Raw genomic sequence first — 17944 nt, 5'->3', positions numbered from 1 at the left:
AATTGAGAAATATTTTCCATTCTTCTTTTTTTTATAAAAAAAACTCCACAATGCTCTCCAGAACAAAACTTCATTTACTTTGGTGAGTTATACCTTTTCTGGAATTGGGCATATGGCTTATCGTTATACAACGATGCAATTCTACCAATGTTATTCCTCCTTATACAAAAGAATAATGCCTTCTTGGGATAGGTTTGAAGAGTAATACCAATCTCATCGCTCTGAACAATATGAGTCAAGAATAAACATTTTACAAGGTTTGTTTTCTGGCCTAGATTTACCAGACCAATGTTCTCCTAACCCGTGTCACAGAGATGGCACTATAAAATGTGAAGATCTGAAAGGTGGATTCCTTTGCCACTGTAAGAGAGGCTGGGAGGGCGAGACATGTGACAAAGGTAAGCCTAGGTCTGAGCTGCTGGTATGGGTAGTTCTCAACTTACAACCACAATTGAACCCAACATTTATGTTGCTAAGCGAGACAGTTGTTAAGTGAGTTCCCCCCCTTTTATGACCTTTATTACCATAGTTGTTAAGTGAATCACTGCAGCTGTTAAGTTAGCAACACGGCTGTTAAATGAATCTGGCTTCCCCATTGAGTTTGAGTGTCAGAAGGTTTCAAAAGATGAATCCGGGACATTGCAACCGTCGTAAATCCAAGTCAATGGCCAAGCATCTGAATTTTGATCACATGATTTGGGGATGCTGCAACAATCATAAGTGGGAAAAACAGTCATAAGTCACTTTTTTCAATGCCGTTATAACTTTGAATGGTCACTAAACAAACTTGAAAGTTGAGGACTACCTGTATTCCTATAATTCTGATTTTTGGATGAAGAAAACAATAGTTTATTTACAAAATATGGAATTTTCTTTTTACATAAACGTTTCAATCTTTGGAATCTCCAGATGGAGATTAGCAGAGTATTCTAGGAAATCTTGCCACTCATGGCAAGGCAGACTGTAATTTGCAAATAGATTAATGGGCCCATTAAAATAAAATAATTGAAGACTTGATTGAAAGAGATTCTGCATAGCTTATTATTCCGGTCAGCCTAAAAACTTAATGCAGTGATAGGAAGATGCTTGTGAATAACTGCATAAATAAGTAAATGTACACATTGTAAACTGACTTGAAAATTAAACCAGAGATGATAAAATCTTGCATATACAACATGTGGAAGTTAATGAAATGATGCATATGAAGAGATGAATGTCTTGTTTCACATTCTTCTGTTGGAATTTGTTTGGAAACTGAAACAATCTTTTTCCATTTCTAGATATTAATGAGTGTGCAGATCACAATGGCAGATGTAAACAGATTTGTTATAACAAGCCAGGCAGCTATCACTGCTCATGTTACACTGGCTATGCTCTTATGAGTGACAATAAATCATGCGAAGGTAAGCTATGAAAGAGACAAGAATAATATGAAATCCACCTTTGGCATTACATGAACTAGCCTGTTTTGAATCTAATTTGCTCTGTTCCAGTTCTTTTTTCCTGCTTCCTCTTTCTCCTTTTTGGTGCTGATGCCAGCCCCTAGTTTGCCAGTTCAAACACTGTGGCAAGTTATGATTGCTGGATCTTTTGACATGTTCTATCAACAACACTTATGAGAAGGTTACTGAACAAATTCTGTGGGAGTAAGTGAAAGCTAAATACCTCTGCTGAGAATCTATTGTTCCCTTATTATATAAAAGGGTAGCTATCTTGATGAAAGAAAAAAAAAGGCATCTCAAGGATTAAAATGTTTGTTGTGGATATGTTCTAACTGAATTTATGAGCCACAATAAATTATTCTAATCCAGATAAAACTTATAAACCACATTAACCCTGAGCTGTTTGCTATCTTTATTAGCATAAATAATTCTGAAGACTAAACTCAGCAGTTGCTATTGCTTCTGACTTTCTCACAACTGCAGTTTAAGATTTCAATAGGAACAGCCAGGAATGCATGTCTAAGCATGTCTGCAGTCATACCACAGAAAGATCCAACCCCATAGGAAAAGAGTGATTCACAAAGGATTGGCATATTATGCCAAAATGCTCCAGCCAACTGGCTCCTTCTGGAGCTAACAAGCAATATTTGGCAAAGTAGAATATAGTTTTTCTTAGTTTTATTGTATTGCATTGTATTAGAGAATGACCTAGGGTATACGAGAAATGTGTGGTCACCCGAGAGAAAAATAATCTCTAGAGAGTTTACTCGTCTCAGAAATGTTCTGATGACAAGTGGCCAATAACAATAGATATCTTTTCTGTAATTTAAATTATAGTTACTTCAGCCTGTTGAACAGAATGTTAATGTTCTGCACACTGGAAGTCAGTAAAGAATAAATGACAATAATGTTGCCTGGACAGAGATTGTGGAGGGGAGAGAGAGAAGGTTAAAGGAAGAAAAGAGCTGTATAGTAGCTGCAAACACTTCCTAACTGAAGCTGTTGCTGAGAAACCACATTCTGCAAAAGCTGTGACAGGTGCTTGAGGCACCATTTTGTTTGGGGGCATCGTTCCAGCTTTTGGAACTTTTGTTGGAAGTATTTGCAAGACACTTTGTGACAATTTTTTTTTGTTTCACATTTTCTTTTGATCATACCTCATAAGGTCTATTTTATCAGCAAGTTAGACTTGACTGGATAGTTCCAGGAAAGATTGCAACCTTGCTTTACGGATGGTATCTACCTTTGGTTCCATGAAATCTTCATTAGTTTCACCTAGTGATAAACATCCTCCCCCGTGAGACAATTTATTACGATGTTTCTTCAACTTGGCAGCTTTAAGATGCCAGAATTCCTAGAATGCCTGTGCCAGTAGTTTATTTATTTTTATCCTGCCTTTATTATTATTTTTACAAATAACTCAAGATGGTGAACATACCCAACATACATTTCTCCTCCTATTTCCCCCACAACAATAACCTTGTGAGTGAAAGAGTAACTGGCTCAAAATTACCCAGCTGGTTTTCATGTCTAAGTCAGGACTAGAATTCTCGGCCTCCTGCTTTCTAGTCTGGTTCCTTAATGACTAGACTAAATTAACTGTCAGTAATGTTGAAGTCCATACATTTTAAAGTTGTCAAGGTTGAGAAACACTGGGTTATTGAAAGAGTAATGACTCAGCTGTAGACATTCCTGGAAGATACTGCTTATCTACATCTATTTTAATTTTGTTTTACAATGGGAAGCAGCATGCCAACATTTTAAAAATAAAACAAACAAATAGCAATTTATCATATGTCAGCTAGCGCAACTGCAATTCCAATACGTTTGGAAAATGCCTAGATAGAGAGGGAGCTATAAACGTATTGTATAACTCATTTGTGGAAAAGCAGCTGGCACAGGAGATTAAAATGGACAAACAGTGTGAGTAGAGAAAGAGTTAGGCATTAAGGTTGTGTGCAGCACTTTGGAAATAGTTTAGAAAATGTTCCTCAGAACATGTGGGGAATGAACATGCTAGTAGTATCAGTCTGTAGCTCACGAAAGTAGCCAAGGGCTTTACTGGAATCATGCATAAAATTTGCAGGCAGATTCAATGGTTGCATCCCCATTCCTTAAATTACATTTCATTAATTCTGAAGACTGGGTCCTCATTTTATCAATCTTGGAAGGCTGAGTCAACCTTGAGCTGATCAGGATTGAATTCCTGGCAGTGGGAAGAATTAGCTTGCAATGTAGCATTCTAGCCACTGTGCCGCCATGGCTTAATGTGTGATGAAACAAGAGAAATAGGGTAAAGAATGAAAAATTGTGAAAAGAATATGCTCCTGATTGCAAAACTGAATGATGAGTATAAAAAGAAGTAAAAGAGGTATAGGTAGTCTTTGACGTACGACCACTATTGAGCCCATAATTGCTAAGCAAGGCAGTTGTTAATTGAATTTTTCCCCACCTTACAACTCTTTTGCCACAGTTGTTAAGTGAATCAGTGTAGTTGTTAAGTAAATCCTACAGTCGCTAAGCAAATCTGACTTCCTGCATTGACTTTTCTTGTTATAAGCCAGCTAGGAAGATTATAAATAGTGATCACATGACCCTGGGACAGTGAAACTGTCATAAAACATTCAAGCACCTGAATTTTAATCAAATGACCGTAGGAATGCTGCAGGGCTCATAAATGTGAAAACTGGTCATAAGTCACTTTTTTCAGTGCCATTGTAACTTCGAACGATCACTAAAGGAATAGTTGTAAGTTGAGGACTACCTGTATGAGTATGTAGCTTGTCATAGAGTGAGAATGAATGAAAATCAGAATTCCTCAACCAATAGATGAAGGCAAAGTGAACGAATGGGTCAAAAGAAAGGTGAAGGTTGAGAAAGTCATGATAAGATAAAGTTAATGACATCCTCAGAACATAATTTAAGAAAACAAAGGCAGCACGTGAAGCATAGGACGAATCTATCAGAAGCAAAGAGAATATGGAATGATGTTGATATAAACTAGTGTCGGTTATATTTCTTCTCTTTTTCTTCTCTGATGCCTTTCATTTCTTTTGGTTTACTCTTTTTCTATGCTGTGCATAACATTGCTTAACCTAAAAGGGAATGGCGTGGTGGGTACGTATGGATGCAGCTATACTATTCTGCATGAAATTTGCTATATACAGACTAGTTGCTGAAAAATGGGTGGTGCCATATGCCGCTCTCTACACTGCAAGATTTGACTGTGTATCTTCCATTCATTACGTTAGATTCCTCATTTTCATAATGCAGAAACAAATTGAAATGTGCATGTAAATATGATCTATACAGCCTGTTCCATTCCGAGAACTATGTACAAAACCCTCATTGTTGCGTGAAAGAAGCTTTTCCTAGCCAAACAGCTTGGTAATTTCCTATCCTGTGATCCTTTTTGTCTCAAAACCCTGACCCTCTTCTAACACTGCTATAACACTTTTTTCCTGTGATTCTCTTCCTCTATGTTCCCATCCACAGAGTTCCCCATTTTTTAATCATTTTAGAGCATTTACTCAGAAGTGCTGCATATTTTGCAGACTATCAGCCTTTTGTTTCTGGGAGACTGAAGTCATTTCCTAATTCCATTATGCAGTTATAACAATAGAAAGAGGTTGAGTTAGGGCTGTGAAACATTGTTGATAGTCTGATTATTATTGTTGATCATCTTTACTTTTTGCTCTTTTCCAGATATTGATGAATGTGCTGCAACAGCAGGGATCTGTGGAGAAGCTCGATGTAAAAATTTAATAAGGTCTTACACATGTGTTTGTGATACTGGTTACACTTACGACGAGGCCACAAAGACCTGCAAAGGTTAGTAGGTAGAATTAAATACCATCATGAGAATTCTTAACCCTTTCTGTGTATGCTGTGGCCTTCACACTTTGCTGTTAATTTCCTATATACCTCTAGATGGCAAGCGGGTGTTGAAAAATAAGCAGACATGTTGAATCAGATTTGATGCTTTGAATCAGGGGTGTCAAACTCGCGGCCCACAGGCCAGATGCATCACACACTGGCCACGCCCATCCCCGGTTTAACGAAGGGGGGGAAAAGTCGCAATATATCACTTGACCACAATGTGACGATGCGAGTTCGACACCCCTGCTTTTAATGAAGAACTGTATCAAGCATTATGGTGAATATTTTTAGAAGAATAATTTTTTAAAGGTACAATAAATGTATTGTCTAGCATTGATGATGTTACCTACTTTGGGTAATGAAACATCTTCAAGAAAACAACCAAGCTCAGAGAGCACCAAATGCGACCCCTCAATTCAACTCTGAGCTATAAATATTTTCCTTTAAATGTATTGTCATCCAATTTATTTTTTAAAAAATCATCTGATGGCTAGAAAATTCAGTGCAGGTTTATACTCAAATTTTCTACAAATCACTATTTTCTTTATTGGCTTTTGGATGCCAGCATTGAGAGAACCCAACTTTCTCAAACGGAAGCATTCTTAGGTAGAAAATGGGGTGCTCTGCTTTTTTGATATTGTAGTTCAGCCATTTTAACTGAAGAGATAAACTGTTTTAATAGAGCAGAGATAAAAATGGGAGAAACTTGATTGATTAGACAGCATCCCCATAGAATTCCTGAACAGTTGAAAGATGTGTTAAAAATGGAATAGACAAGGGACTGGTGTTCTCCAATTGAATTAATGCGAACATCAAATGGGGAAAACCAGTGTTACATAGACTTCCAGCAAATAAACTGAGTGGCAACATTTGATTATCTAATGTGCAGAGTTGATGACTTCTCAGATGGCCTAGGCAGATCCAGGTATTTTTCACCTTTGGACTTAACCAAAGGATATTGGCAAATTCCACTGGAACACCATTCAAACAAGAAAACAGCATTTGCTGTTAAGAGAATATCACTTAATCTAGATGGGGCACCCACTACTTTCTCCATTTTCAAGGGAATGATATGCTGTTTATCTAGATGATACCTTCATATACATGTACATATATGTATACAGTATACATATATACTGTACTGTGCAAAAGTGTTGGGCAGTAGCGCAAAAATGCTGTAAATCAAGAATGCTTTCAGAAGTAGAAGAATTAATAGTTTAGGATGGACACATCAAATATTGATTTGATTTGGACTTCTGTTCATTTACTTTCCATTTTGTTAATTGATAAAAACAAACTATTCAAACTTCTCTTTCTGAAAGCATTCTTAATTTACAGCATTTTTGCACAAATGCCTAACACTTTTGCATGCTACTGTATATCAAGACCTGGGAAGAACATCACCAACATTTAAGGTTAATAATTGATAATTTAGAAAAACCTGGCCTAACCCAGAGAAGTGACATCTGAGAAAAACAAACTATTCAAACTTCTCTTTCTGAAAGCATTCTTAATTTACTGCATTTTTGCACAAATGCCTAACACTTTTGCATGCTACTGTATATCAAGACCTGGGAAGAACATCACCAACATTTAAGGTTAATAATTGATAATTTAGAAAAACCTGGCCTAACCCAGAGAAGTGACATCTGAGATATCAGGACACCTGATATAAGGGTTTCATGGTTGGAGAGGAAGAAGTAAAATGAGAATATAGGAAGTTTGAAACCTTGAAACCAGTGGAAACCCCTAAAACAAAGAAAGAGTTTGATCTAGCAGCATGTTATCAAAGTTTCATATTTCATTTTTCTACTGTAACTCAACCCTTCACAGACCTAATGAGGAAGAAGCCTCAAGGATGAAATTTCTAAAGAACACCAGGAAGTATTTGGAAAAATAAAAGACACATTGTTTGAGAAGCCAGCATTGAAAGGACAGGATTTTCCCCAACCCACTTCGTTCTACAAATAGACATATCTAACATAGGTTTAGGTGCCAGCCCACCCAAAATTAGAAAGGAATGGACCATTCTGTGGTCTACCTCTCAAAGAAGCTCCTCCCCTAAACAATAAAAACATAACACCAAAAAACATCAACAAAGAAGTCTGTGAACTAAAATGGGCAATTGATGCTCTACATGAATATTTGAGGGGTCAGGAATTCACCACTATGATGGACCACCAATCACACTCACCTATCTGCAACAAATGAAACATGCCAATTCATGGTTAACCTGATGGTATCTCACCTTATTGCTTCAATATCATACATTGAGCAGGACAGCAAAATGTCACCACTGACTTCCTATCATGGTATGAGAAAACACAGAAATGGCATTATCCTCATGAAACAAAACAAAACAAAGGTATTGATTATTTTTAGTATAAGAGGTGAGATGATGTAAGAGGGAAGCTGCCCAGAAATGGAATGCAATAACAGATCAAGTTCCTTAGAAAGAATAATATATTGTACCAGTATTTTTCTTTATGGTGCTACAACTGTTTTAAAATACATTTAAGGCAAACACGAGAACTTACTTTTCTGTTTTTCTTTTTATTGGTGTTGTATAGATGTGGATGAATGTGAACAAAACTTCTGTGAGCAAACATGTGTTAATTCGCAAGGAAGTTATACTTGCCACTGCAACGGAAAAGGTGGCGTTAAACTCTCCAATGATATGAATACTTGTGAGGTAATATTTTAATATTTCTGTTCTGCAAGCAGAAATGCACAAATGGAGCCTCACATTTATGAGATAGCAATGTACAAAGTGAAAAGTTTAACTCATTCCCTTCACTTGAGTCTGGAGAAGAATATATTAAAACACTATGTTTATATAATAATACAAATTATAATACAAAACAGAGAGTATTGCCTATCATGAATAGGGAACATGCATACTTAAAACTTCGGTTCCTTGTTCCATTCATACAGCATGTTTTGCTTGTTTTGCTTGCCAAATGAAATTTCAGATAAGAACTTAAAGGTTTTCTTTGACTTAAACTGGTTTTTTAATAGCTGTTCAAAGATACAACAACCTTAAAAAAGGATGCTTTAAAGCCTGTAAAGCACTTCTAGATGTTGTAAAAGGTCAATCCATCCCCCACTCCCCTGTCACATGATTACATTGGTAACCAGCTCATATTTATGGTTGATTGCCTAGTGGCCCATGATTATGTGGGGAGGGGAAATCCTTTAGTGGACTTCAGGAACAGATCTCAAATCCTGAATATTCTTTAGCTTCCTGGGGCTAGAAAGCTAGTGAATGCCAGCATTCTGAAGGCTAGAAAGTTTTCTGGGAAGGCTAGCAAATGTGATTGCTCTCACATTCGTTCGGAAGGTCTCTTCTTCAAATTGTGCAGTTTGGAGAAGGAGTCTTCCAACAAGCGAGAGAATGGGACCCACTTACAAGATGGTGCAAGGTGGTTTCAATAGAAAGGCTGCACCTTCATATCAACCGGGTGTGCCTACAGCTGCAGAAAAAGGCAATTTAATGATCCTCGCAATCACTTAACAATGGCAACTGGGATTGCAGTCATTGAGCAAAACGGTCACAAGTTGTTTCATTTGAATCTTTGCTCAATGACTGAATATTTCCATTTCAATTGTGGTTGTAAGTCCAGGATTACCTACACAAAGTTGCCCTCAGTCATAAGATTTGTTTTTTGCCCATTGCATAGTGTCTTCCGATTAACAATAGCTCTCTGGGTCTTTTCTGCCTGACACTATTCAGACTTTTTCACCAGAGATCCATTAAATGGGTGTCAGCCCTGGCAATGGGCTTATTTTATGGTCTTCTACATAAGAAAGATATGTTATATGACTAACAAAATAACACTATACAGGTAGTCCTTGGTTTACAAACACTAGTTCAGCAACTATTCAAACTTGCAAGAATGAGTAGTACTTACTTCTGCCATTGCAGTGACTCATAGTTCCATGGTTGCCATTTGTGACTCCCCCCCCGCCCCCCAAGTGCCATAAGAGAATTAATGAAGAAGTGGACAGGTGGTTGCAAATGGTGACCATGTGACTTTCTTGCTTAATAACCTATAATGGTTTCACTTAACAATGGCAACCAGGACTGCCAGAATTGCCATCGCTAAGTGGTGTGACATCTAAATAGGGAAAAGATGTCTCTTTGATGGAGATGCTCACATGTTTTGGACATATCAGTCATAGCAAAATGGGGCTGTAAAGCTACAGCTAAGCCAGATGCCCTGATTTACTATATCTGCTTTCCAGGACAGTACAAAATCACTGAGTGATCTAAATATAATTTTTACACAGACACACACACACACACACAGACACAAAAAAACATCTTTGTAATTGTTGACCTCAATCTAATCAGAGTGTTTTGAAAAAAAAACTTTTCTCCCTCCCCCAGGATATTTTGCCTTGTGTACCATTTGCTACTGCAAAAAGTATTAAATCCCTCTATCTTGGAAGAATTTTTAGTGCGACACATGTCATCAAAGTATTCTTTAAAAGGAGACAACCCACAAGGTGAGAATTGCTTTTTAAAAGCAATTTAAGTAATAATTATTTTCCCTCTTAAAAGCAATTGGTTTACCTTTCTTTGCAATTAAGATCTGTCATCCTGGGTTGGAATTCTAACATTTACTAAGGACCAATTACCTAGTGATGTTAAGTTCCGAATAATAATTAAAATTGTGCTCTTATTTCATGTCACTGGAGTCCTTACAGGAGTTCTTATATATGCCAAGATGAGTAGGCCTTGGGCTGCAGACTATTTGTGGTATGAGATCTCTCCAGAGTATCCGAGGTTCAAATTTGGGGACTTGGGATTTTAAGGGCCATAGTAGGTATTCTCCACTTACTGTAGATCTTCCTGCATGTCTTGAAGTCCGCCCAGATAAGACAGCTTATCCGTTTTGAGGCAGGGGTTGAAGGGTTGAAATACTGGTTCTGTCTCTTATGTATGGGCACTAACTTTGCTAGTTGATGGCATAAAAACATTCGTCAATGTATACATCTTTGAACATTAACATTGTCCTTTGTAGGTTCCAGGTACTTCTTTCCATCTTTTCCTTTGTGTATATCAGAATCTAACTATATGAAACTAACAAATGCCAGAAAACCTCTTTACAAACTCTTTCTGTGTGCAACACACATGACAGAGAAGGGGGAAAAGTACAATGCATCTGGCTTGGTCTGATGTTGTGCAAATCATTACCTGTATCAGTCCATTGCAATCCACAGAGTAAAGTTCTTATGAGGGGGACATGAGTAGGTTACCACATGACTGGAAACCTTATCATGCATGATCAGAAATATTTATGCAAGCTTCCTTTTTGAAGGTTTCCTACAGCAAAAAGTGAAGAAATGTGAGCAGAGGTATAACTGTTTTGTTGGCAGAAATGGCAGGGCAGCTTGCTTGTTCATATATGGTTATAGTTCTTGAAAAAAAATTAACACATTTGCAGCAATGATAGTACAGTGTGGTGAAGAAGAATTGTTTCCAGAATCAGGAGAGGCTGAGAAATATCTCTCCATTTTCAACTATCTCTCTTGCTTACCTGGCCAGCAACATTCCCAAGAATGTTGGGAACAAATGTGTTGTTCGTTTTCTTGTTTCTTCAAATGACATCACAAGTATACTCGCTTAGCGATCAATGAATTCTAAGGTTGGGATCATGTAGAATGCAGTTATTGGGGAAGGTATGGTGGTTGATTGAAATTTTCCATAATATCCTGCCAAGGATGCTATCAGTTTACATATGGAAATAATTGAGGCACAGAAAGACATCTAATGAAAAGTAGTCCTTGACTTACAGCCACAATTGAGCCCAAAGGTTCTGTTACTAATAAAGACAGTTGTTAAGTGAGGTTTGTCCCATTTTACGACCTTTGTTGCCAGAGTTGTTAAACTAATCACTTCAATTGTTAACTTAGTAATATGATTGTTAAGTGAATCTGGCTTTCCCATTGACTTTGGTAATCAGAAGACCACAAAAGATGGACACAGGACCCCCCAGGACACTGCAATTGCCATAAATATGAACCAGTTGCCAAGCATTCAAATTTTGATCACGTGACCATGGGGATTTCGCGATGGTCGTAAATGAGAAAAAATGGTCATAAGTCACTTTTTTCAGTGCCATTGTAACTTCACAAAGTCAATATAAAATGGTTGTAAGTGGAGGACTACCTGTAGTATGGAGATGAGAAAAACGACCAAATCTACATTACTGTAAGAGAAGGAATAGCAGATACAGGCTATTGCCAGGGGTGAAAAGAGGGATTAGCCTAGAATCATTACATGGCCACAAATGGAATTAAGTCCAACCCTCCTGGACTGCCCTTGATCCTTATCTAACTCTAAGCAGGTGCTGACCTTATCTGAGAAGAAGCATAGGCTTTTAGCAATAAATCGCTTAAATTCAAACATCACATGTGAACATGTTTTTTTTGTGCCTGATAATCACAATACCAACCCTGGCCTTTTGTACTTGCTAACTTTGAATGTAAATGCCCAATGCATGGGGTTTGCCTGATGATGTCATGTTTAACATCCCCCAATCATTCTATGGCTGGTAGCAGAGGTGGCATTCAGCAGGTTCTGACCAGTTTTGGAGAACCGGTAGCGGACATTTTGAGTAGTTCGGAGAACCCGTAAACACCACCTCTGACTGGCCCCCTCCCCATCTATTCTTTGCCTCCGAGTCCCAGCTGATAGGGAGGGAATGGAGATTTTGCAGTAACCTTCCCCTAGAGTGGGGAAGGAATGGAGATTTTACACTGTCCTTCCTCTGCCACGCCCACCAAGCCACACCACACTCACCAAGCCATGCACACAGAACCAGTAGTAAAAGTGTTTGAATCCCACCACTGGCTGGTAGGGATTTTTTTTTTTAATTCGATGGGGGCAGTAATGGTATCCTCTTTTCTTCACTACTGGTTCGGTAGCGGGAGCACGCGCAGCATGTGCAGAAGGTCTGTGATGACATCAGGGTGAGTGGGCGGAGCCTCGCACCGCCGCCACTACCGGTTCGCCTGAACTGGTGCGAACCTGCAGAATGTGACTTCTGAATGGGGGTAGTCTGAAAGTATAAGTATCTGGAAAATATTCCCTCTTTAACTTTTTTTCCCCTCCTTATTCTTATGTGTCCAGATTTACAGCTGAATTTGATTTTAGAACCTTTGATCCTGAAGGCATCCTTTTTTTTGCTGGAGGCCGTCAAGACAAAACCTGGATAGTCTTGGCTTTGCGCAATGGACGGTTGGAGCTGCAACTCAAGTACAATGGAATCGGCCGGGTGACCAGCACTGGCCCAGTCATCAACCATGGCATGTGGCAGACAGTGGGTATAGTACAGGCTACTATTCACATGCCTTTAAGTTCTTTTGCTGGACAAGGTCCATTGGCTTTAGTTGGGTGGTAAACTTCATGCTGTATTGCTGGACTTTTGACTGCTTTTATTACTGTGCCAGATTTTAAAAAAAATAATAATATGCTGGTTGGAACTTTTATCCTGTTGGCAATTTTATTTGTGATTTTAAATTGTACATCACTTGGAGTGATGTGTAAATATTTTAAAATAAATAATACAATGACTTGTACATTGCCCATAGTAACAATTAGAATTCCTTATGTTTAATAAAATAGAATATTAGTTTTTAATGCTTAAATACATAACGTTTCATTTTTCTGCAATTTTGTGACATTAGCTACGTTTTGCCTCTGCAGCTGTCTTTTAGAACTGCAGGTAAATGTTGAGGCAGGGTAGAGAGATGTAAACATTGGCAAGTACCAATCTACTGTAGTAAATCCTTTTTAGCTTGTGGATTTTAAACATGTGGCCAGTATCAGTTTAGCCAAGTAATCAATTTACTTGCAAGAGGGTGTATATTCTTTCCTACATAAAACAAATAGCTATGATAGTGTTATCAAAGATACCATACCCGGGTCAAAACATATGAATAATTGTAAGAGTTAAAATCCAGTTTAACTCTTCATAAGTGGAAGAGCAGAAAAAGTGCAGGTTGATTTGAAATACCTAATTTCCAACTAAAATGATTAAGAGATTGGTAGTCTTGCAATTGTAGATACACCTGGAAGATGCTGATTATGCAACTATAATTTGAGGCTGAGATTGCTTTTCTTGGCTTGATGGATGACTTATGTCGGGGATCCAGGAATGTACCCACCTAGTTCTCTTAGATTCCTTGGAAGCTTTTAATTCCCTTTAGGATTGGGTCTTGAATTTAATAGTAAATGTGTTTGCTCTTGCCAGGACATGTTCAGAAAGTGATTTGGAAGACTACTGCATATGGCAATATATATCACTGTACAATTTAGAGTTGGGTTTTAATTGTAATCTAACATAAAACATTTTATTCCCTTGTTTGTGTTTGAGCCTGATAATGGGCTGGATGAGAGTGGATAAACTGAAATTAGATTCATACAAAATGGAGAAGCCTTTTTGATTGATAGTCATTCAGATCCACTCTCTTGTAGATAAAATTGTATAGTTGTCCAAAAGAACTGGGGTGGAAAAACTGAAAGCTTCTTGATCTCCAGCTGTTTGTGGAATTTCAAATGATAAGGAATTCGTCAATATGTGCAAAATCATGGATAACGAGCTACTTGTACATATTTCAAAGTTAATTTATTTCCATCTGTGTATGACCCATTCTATCTTGTATATCTTATACATTTCTCTCAAACACAGAAATTCAAATACGCACAGTCTTAACCTCCCATCTGCCCATGGAAAGGATGAAAGAAGGGAAAACCTTTAAAAATATACAAAGGCACTGTTCTGTTTGCAGTCCTTTGTTTATTCCTTTCTGTACAACAGCTTCTTCTTATCAGCCATTCTCCTAGTTTTCAGATAATTATTTGGGGGAAGATGTGAGATAAATCTGGTAAATAAATAGTCAATTTATAGTCAAATGTTAAGTCCTACCAGTTCTATATATGATTGGAACATGAGAGAAAGCTGCATACTGATTGGAACATGAGAGAAAGCTGCATCAATAACAAAACAGTCTTGTTATTGTTAGCAAATATATGTATGTAAAATATGAGAGACTCAATTTTAATGTGTGGAATCTCACTTGAAATGGTTCATAGGAACTGCTTTGTTGAGATAAGTCAGCTTACCCCTTTTTTTCCTAGCTTCACTTCAGAAATTACAATGTTGTCCTACTGAATGAGAAAAATAAAGCTATTTAGCTGCATGTATTTCTAAAGACAAGACTAATTCATAGCCGCCACATGACTTGAAAATAGCTCATTCAATAAATAATTTTATATGGGAGATGATGTGCTTTTTCATATTTCTCTCCTGATCCCTTTGTGATTTTTTTCTGTCAGATATCAGTTGAAGAATTGGAAAGAAGTTTAGTTATAAAAGTCAATAAGGATGCAGTTATGAGGATAGCTGCCTCGGGCGATTTGTTTACTCAAGACAGAGGACTTTATCAGCTAAATTTAACAGTTGGAGGAGTTCCTTTCAAGACCCATCATCTTATAAATCCTGTAAGTAGAACTGTTCATTGCATGCATTTTATAATCTGTGGTAGAGTTGGTCACCTGATGGAACAAGGAATAGAGCCATCTTTGCTTCAAATAAGATAAAATAATAATAATAAAGTAATACTAATAAAGTAAGATAAAATAACTTGTCCATGAAGAAAAATATATATTTTAAAAACTCGTATGTCAGATTACTTTTGACCACAAGAGTAAATTTGTGCAGTAGAAGACATATTCAGGAGATATGTCAAGCAAGCAAAATTGCTCTCAACACTATAGAAATTGGCTTTTCTGCTGTTCTGGTTTTTTTTTCTTGGTTTTGTAGTGTTCACTTATCTATTTTTAGCTGGTGGCTCTAGGGAGGATAGTAGGTCAACATACCTTACGAGCAAGTCTATTTACTCCTCTGCATTCTTTAAGGTTTTTTTTTCTGTTTATGCTTCCCTGGTGATAGTGTTTTGCAACTTTTATCATAGCCAACTCTGTAAAGGTTCAGTGACCTAATTTGCAGACTATGTGGAATCTTATGTTTTATCTTGCAGTGTTATATTTTATTGAGAAAATTCTGGCTGACAATTATTTATGATTCACTTCATTTCCATATGTACTCCCTCTGGAAGAATGCAGAATGGTCTATACAAATCCAATCAAAACAATAGACTGAATACAATTATAAATAAAGCCAACCTTTCTAAAATATAGAAGATAAGGCAATGTCCGATTTCACTAAAGATGGAAAGAGGTTTTACAAAACCAGGCTCATGGCAAATACATGTTATTCTTTAAATAGAGAGAAAGTGTATAAAACTAAAATGGCATCATTGGGAGGAAAAGTGCAACTCTTAGCCTAAAAAATGATATCATGCTGCATTAAAATCTGTTTTCTTACTTTACATGCCTTCCTGTTCATGAATAGCAATAGCACTTAGACTTATATATTGCTTCATAGTGCTTTTACAGCCTCTCTAAGCGGTTTACAGAGTCAGCCTATTTTCCCCAACAATCTGGGTTCTCATTTTACCCACCTCAGAAGGATGGAAGGCTGAGTCAGCTTTGAGCCTGGTGAGATTTGATCTGCTGAACTGCGCCACCTTGGCTCTTTAATCCTTTAATCACTCTTCTGACGTACTGTTCTACCAGCTCTATACCAAAACTCTTCACTCAGATGGATTCACATTTTCACAACCTATAGAAACAGTTCTTTTCCTCTGGTTATTCTCTCCATGCTTTGTGACATTGCAGCTTCTTATGAATCAATGAAAGCAGCAGGTGGCAAGGTGTCAGGAGGGACCACATAAGCAGCTCTTCCCTTCCTTCCACTGCATTTATTTCTTTGGAAGAGGAGTCAACTGCAGCCATCTCTTCTTACCTGCCCACCTTGCTTAATGATCAGACATAGATGTTGCTCTCTAACTTAAAGAAATGGAAGAGGAGAAGCTGTGACAGAGACATGGCTCCCTTTTGGCTTAAAGCAGAACATCCTTTAACCTGTTACAGGAAGCAGTTTTCGTTGGCTTATGATAGCCATTGAGTTTCTATCCACATCCTACATTTGTGATGCTCTGTTGTTGTTGTTAGTCACAAAGTTGTGTCCAACCCATCATGACACCATGGACAACATTCATCCAGACCTTCCTATCCTCTACCACCCCTGGAGTCCATTTAGGCTCACGTCGACTGCTTCAGTGACTCCATCCAACCTCATTCTCTGCCGTTCTCTCCTTCCTATAGCATCACTTATAGCAATAGAGAAGGAAATGGCAAACCACTCCAGTATCTTTGCCATGAAAACCCCATAGATAGTACCAAAAGGCAAAAAGGCCTGGAGGTATGTTGTCCGTGGGTCGCGATGGGTCAGACACAACTTCGCAACTAACAACAACAATAAAAGCAATAGATATATTAAATTTCACAGATGCCTATCCCCCACCTACTCTGAAATTCAAACCTCTTGCGTTTTGTCTTCTGATTGTAGGGGAAGTGCTATAACATTTTCTCTCGGAACATGTTCTCTTTTTTAGATGAGTTGGACTGAGGACAGCATTCCAAATGCAGCTAAACTATAAGCCTACATAAGCCTATACGATCTATTTACAAAAAAAAAAAAAGGCCATTGAAGTAATGTAACACTACCATATGTCCTGGCAATGGTATTAAACCATGGTTGATTAAGCCTATGTTGTTTTATTATTATTTATTCATTTATTTATTTTATTTGACTTATCAGTCGCCCCCTCTCCGCAAAGGGACTCGGGGCGACGTACAATCAAAACAAATATACAGATGTGGCATGGAGGAGGTGACATCAATGCTTAACAAATAAAATTCCAATAAAAAGCCACTAGGTTAAAATAAATAACAATAAGTTAAAACAGTTAAAATAATTTAAAACCCCAAAATTTACATTTACCGTAATTAAAATTGCCAGGGAGGTTAGAAAGTTCTAGTTTAGGCCAGGCCGGCTAGTTGAAACAGGTGGGTCTTGAGTTTCGTGCGGAAGGAGCGGAGATCGGTCGTTTTATAATATTCATATTATATTTATTGAGTATAAATATAATCAATATATTCAAGAGTAGGTTCCAGCAGTTGTTACTGCCAATCCACTTATGACCACACAGTGCGCATGCGCAGAAACAAAAAACAAGATGGCAGCGCCAGAGGCGCCACCGGGAGAACCACTTTGGGGGCGTGGCAGACCTGGGTTTCTACCGGTTCCAGCGACCTAGGCCACCAAACCACTACCGGTTCAGCCAAAGCAGGCCGAATGGGTAGGAACTCACCACTGAATATATTGGAGAGAGATTTGGGATAATTGAAAAGCATTGTTTTCTAAGTTAAAATATTTGGATAAATCCCTTTCCATTTTCATCAGCAGTTCAAAGAAAGGTCATTGCATTTATCTTGTTAGATTAACCCTCGACTAGATGGATGTATGAGGGCTTGGAATTGGCAGAATGAGGAGGACAAGACTATCCAAGAAACGGTCCAAAAGAATGATAGGATGCAGTGCTTTGCAATTGCAGGAAGAGGCTCTTTCTACCCTGGCAAAGGATTTGCTGTGTTTAATCTCAGTTATGGTAAGTGCTTGTTCTTAATTATTATATGAAAGAAAGTT

General features: G+C 37.8%; 1 protein-coding gene across 1 annotated transcript in view; it reads left to right on the top strand.

The window, feature by feature from the left end:
* The window catches only part of GAS6 (growth arrest specific 6), a 49941-nt gene that overhangs the window by 22240 nt on the left and 9757 nt on the right, over window positions 1–17944 (top strand). The window contains exons 5-12 of the mRNA XM_081946267.1: window positions 276–398; window positions 1281–1403; window positions 5148–5273; window positions 7892–8013; window positions 9712–9830; window positions 12460–12649; window positions 14668–14832; window positions 17738–17906. Of these exons, the coding sequence (XP_081802393.1) occupies window positions 276–398; window positions 1281–1403; window positions 5148–5273; window positions 7892–8013; window positions 9712–9830; window positions 12460–12649; window positions 14668–14832; window positions 17738–17906 (1137 nt within the window). The remainder of the gene's footprint in view (window positions 1–275; window positions 399–1280; window positions 1404–5147; window positions 5274–7891; window positions 8014–9711; window positions 9831–12459; window positions 12650–14667; window positions 14833–17737; window positions 17907–17944) is intronic.

This window comes from Natrix helvetica (assembly GCF_964273705.1).
Source record: "Natrix helvetica genome assembly, chromosome: 3".
In the NCBI taxonomy this organism is placed as follows: domain Eukaryota; kingdom Metazoa; phylum Chordata; class Lepidosauria; order Squamata; family Natricidae; genus Natrix; species Natrix helvetica.
This window is presented reverse-complemented; position numbering and strand designations above follow the sequence as displayed.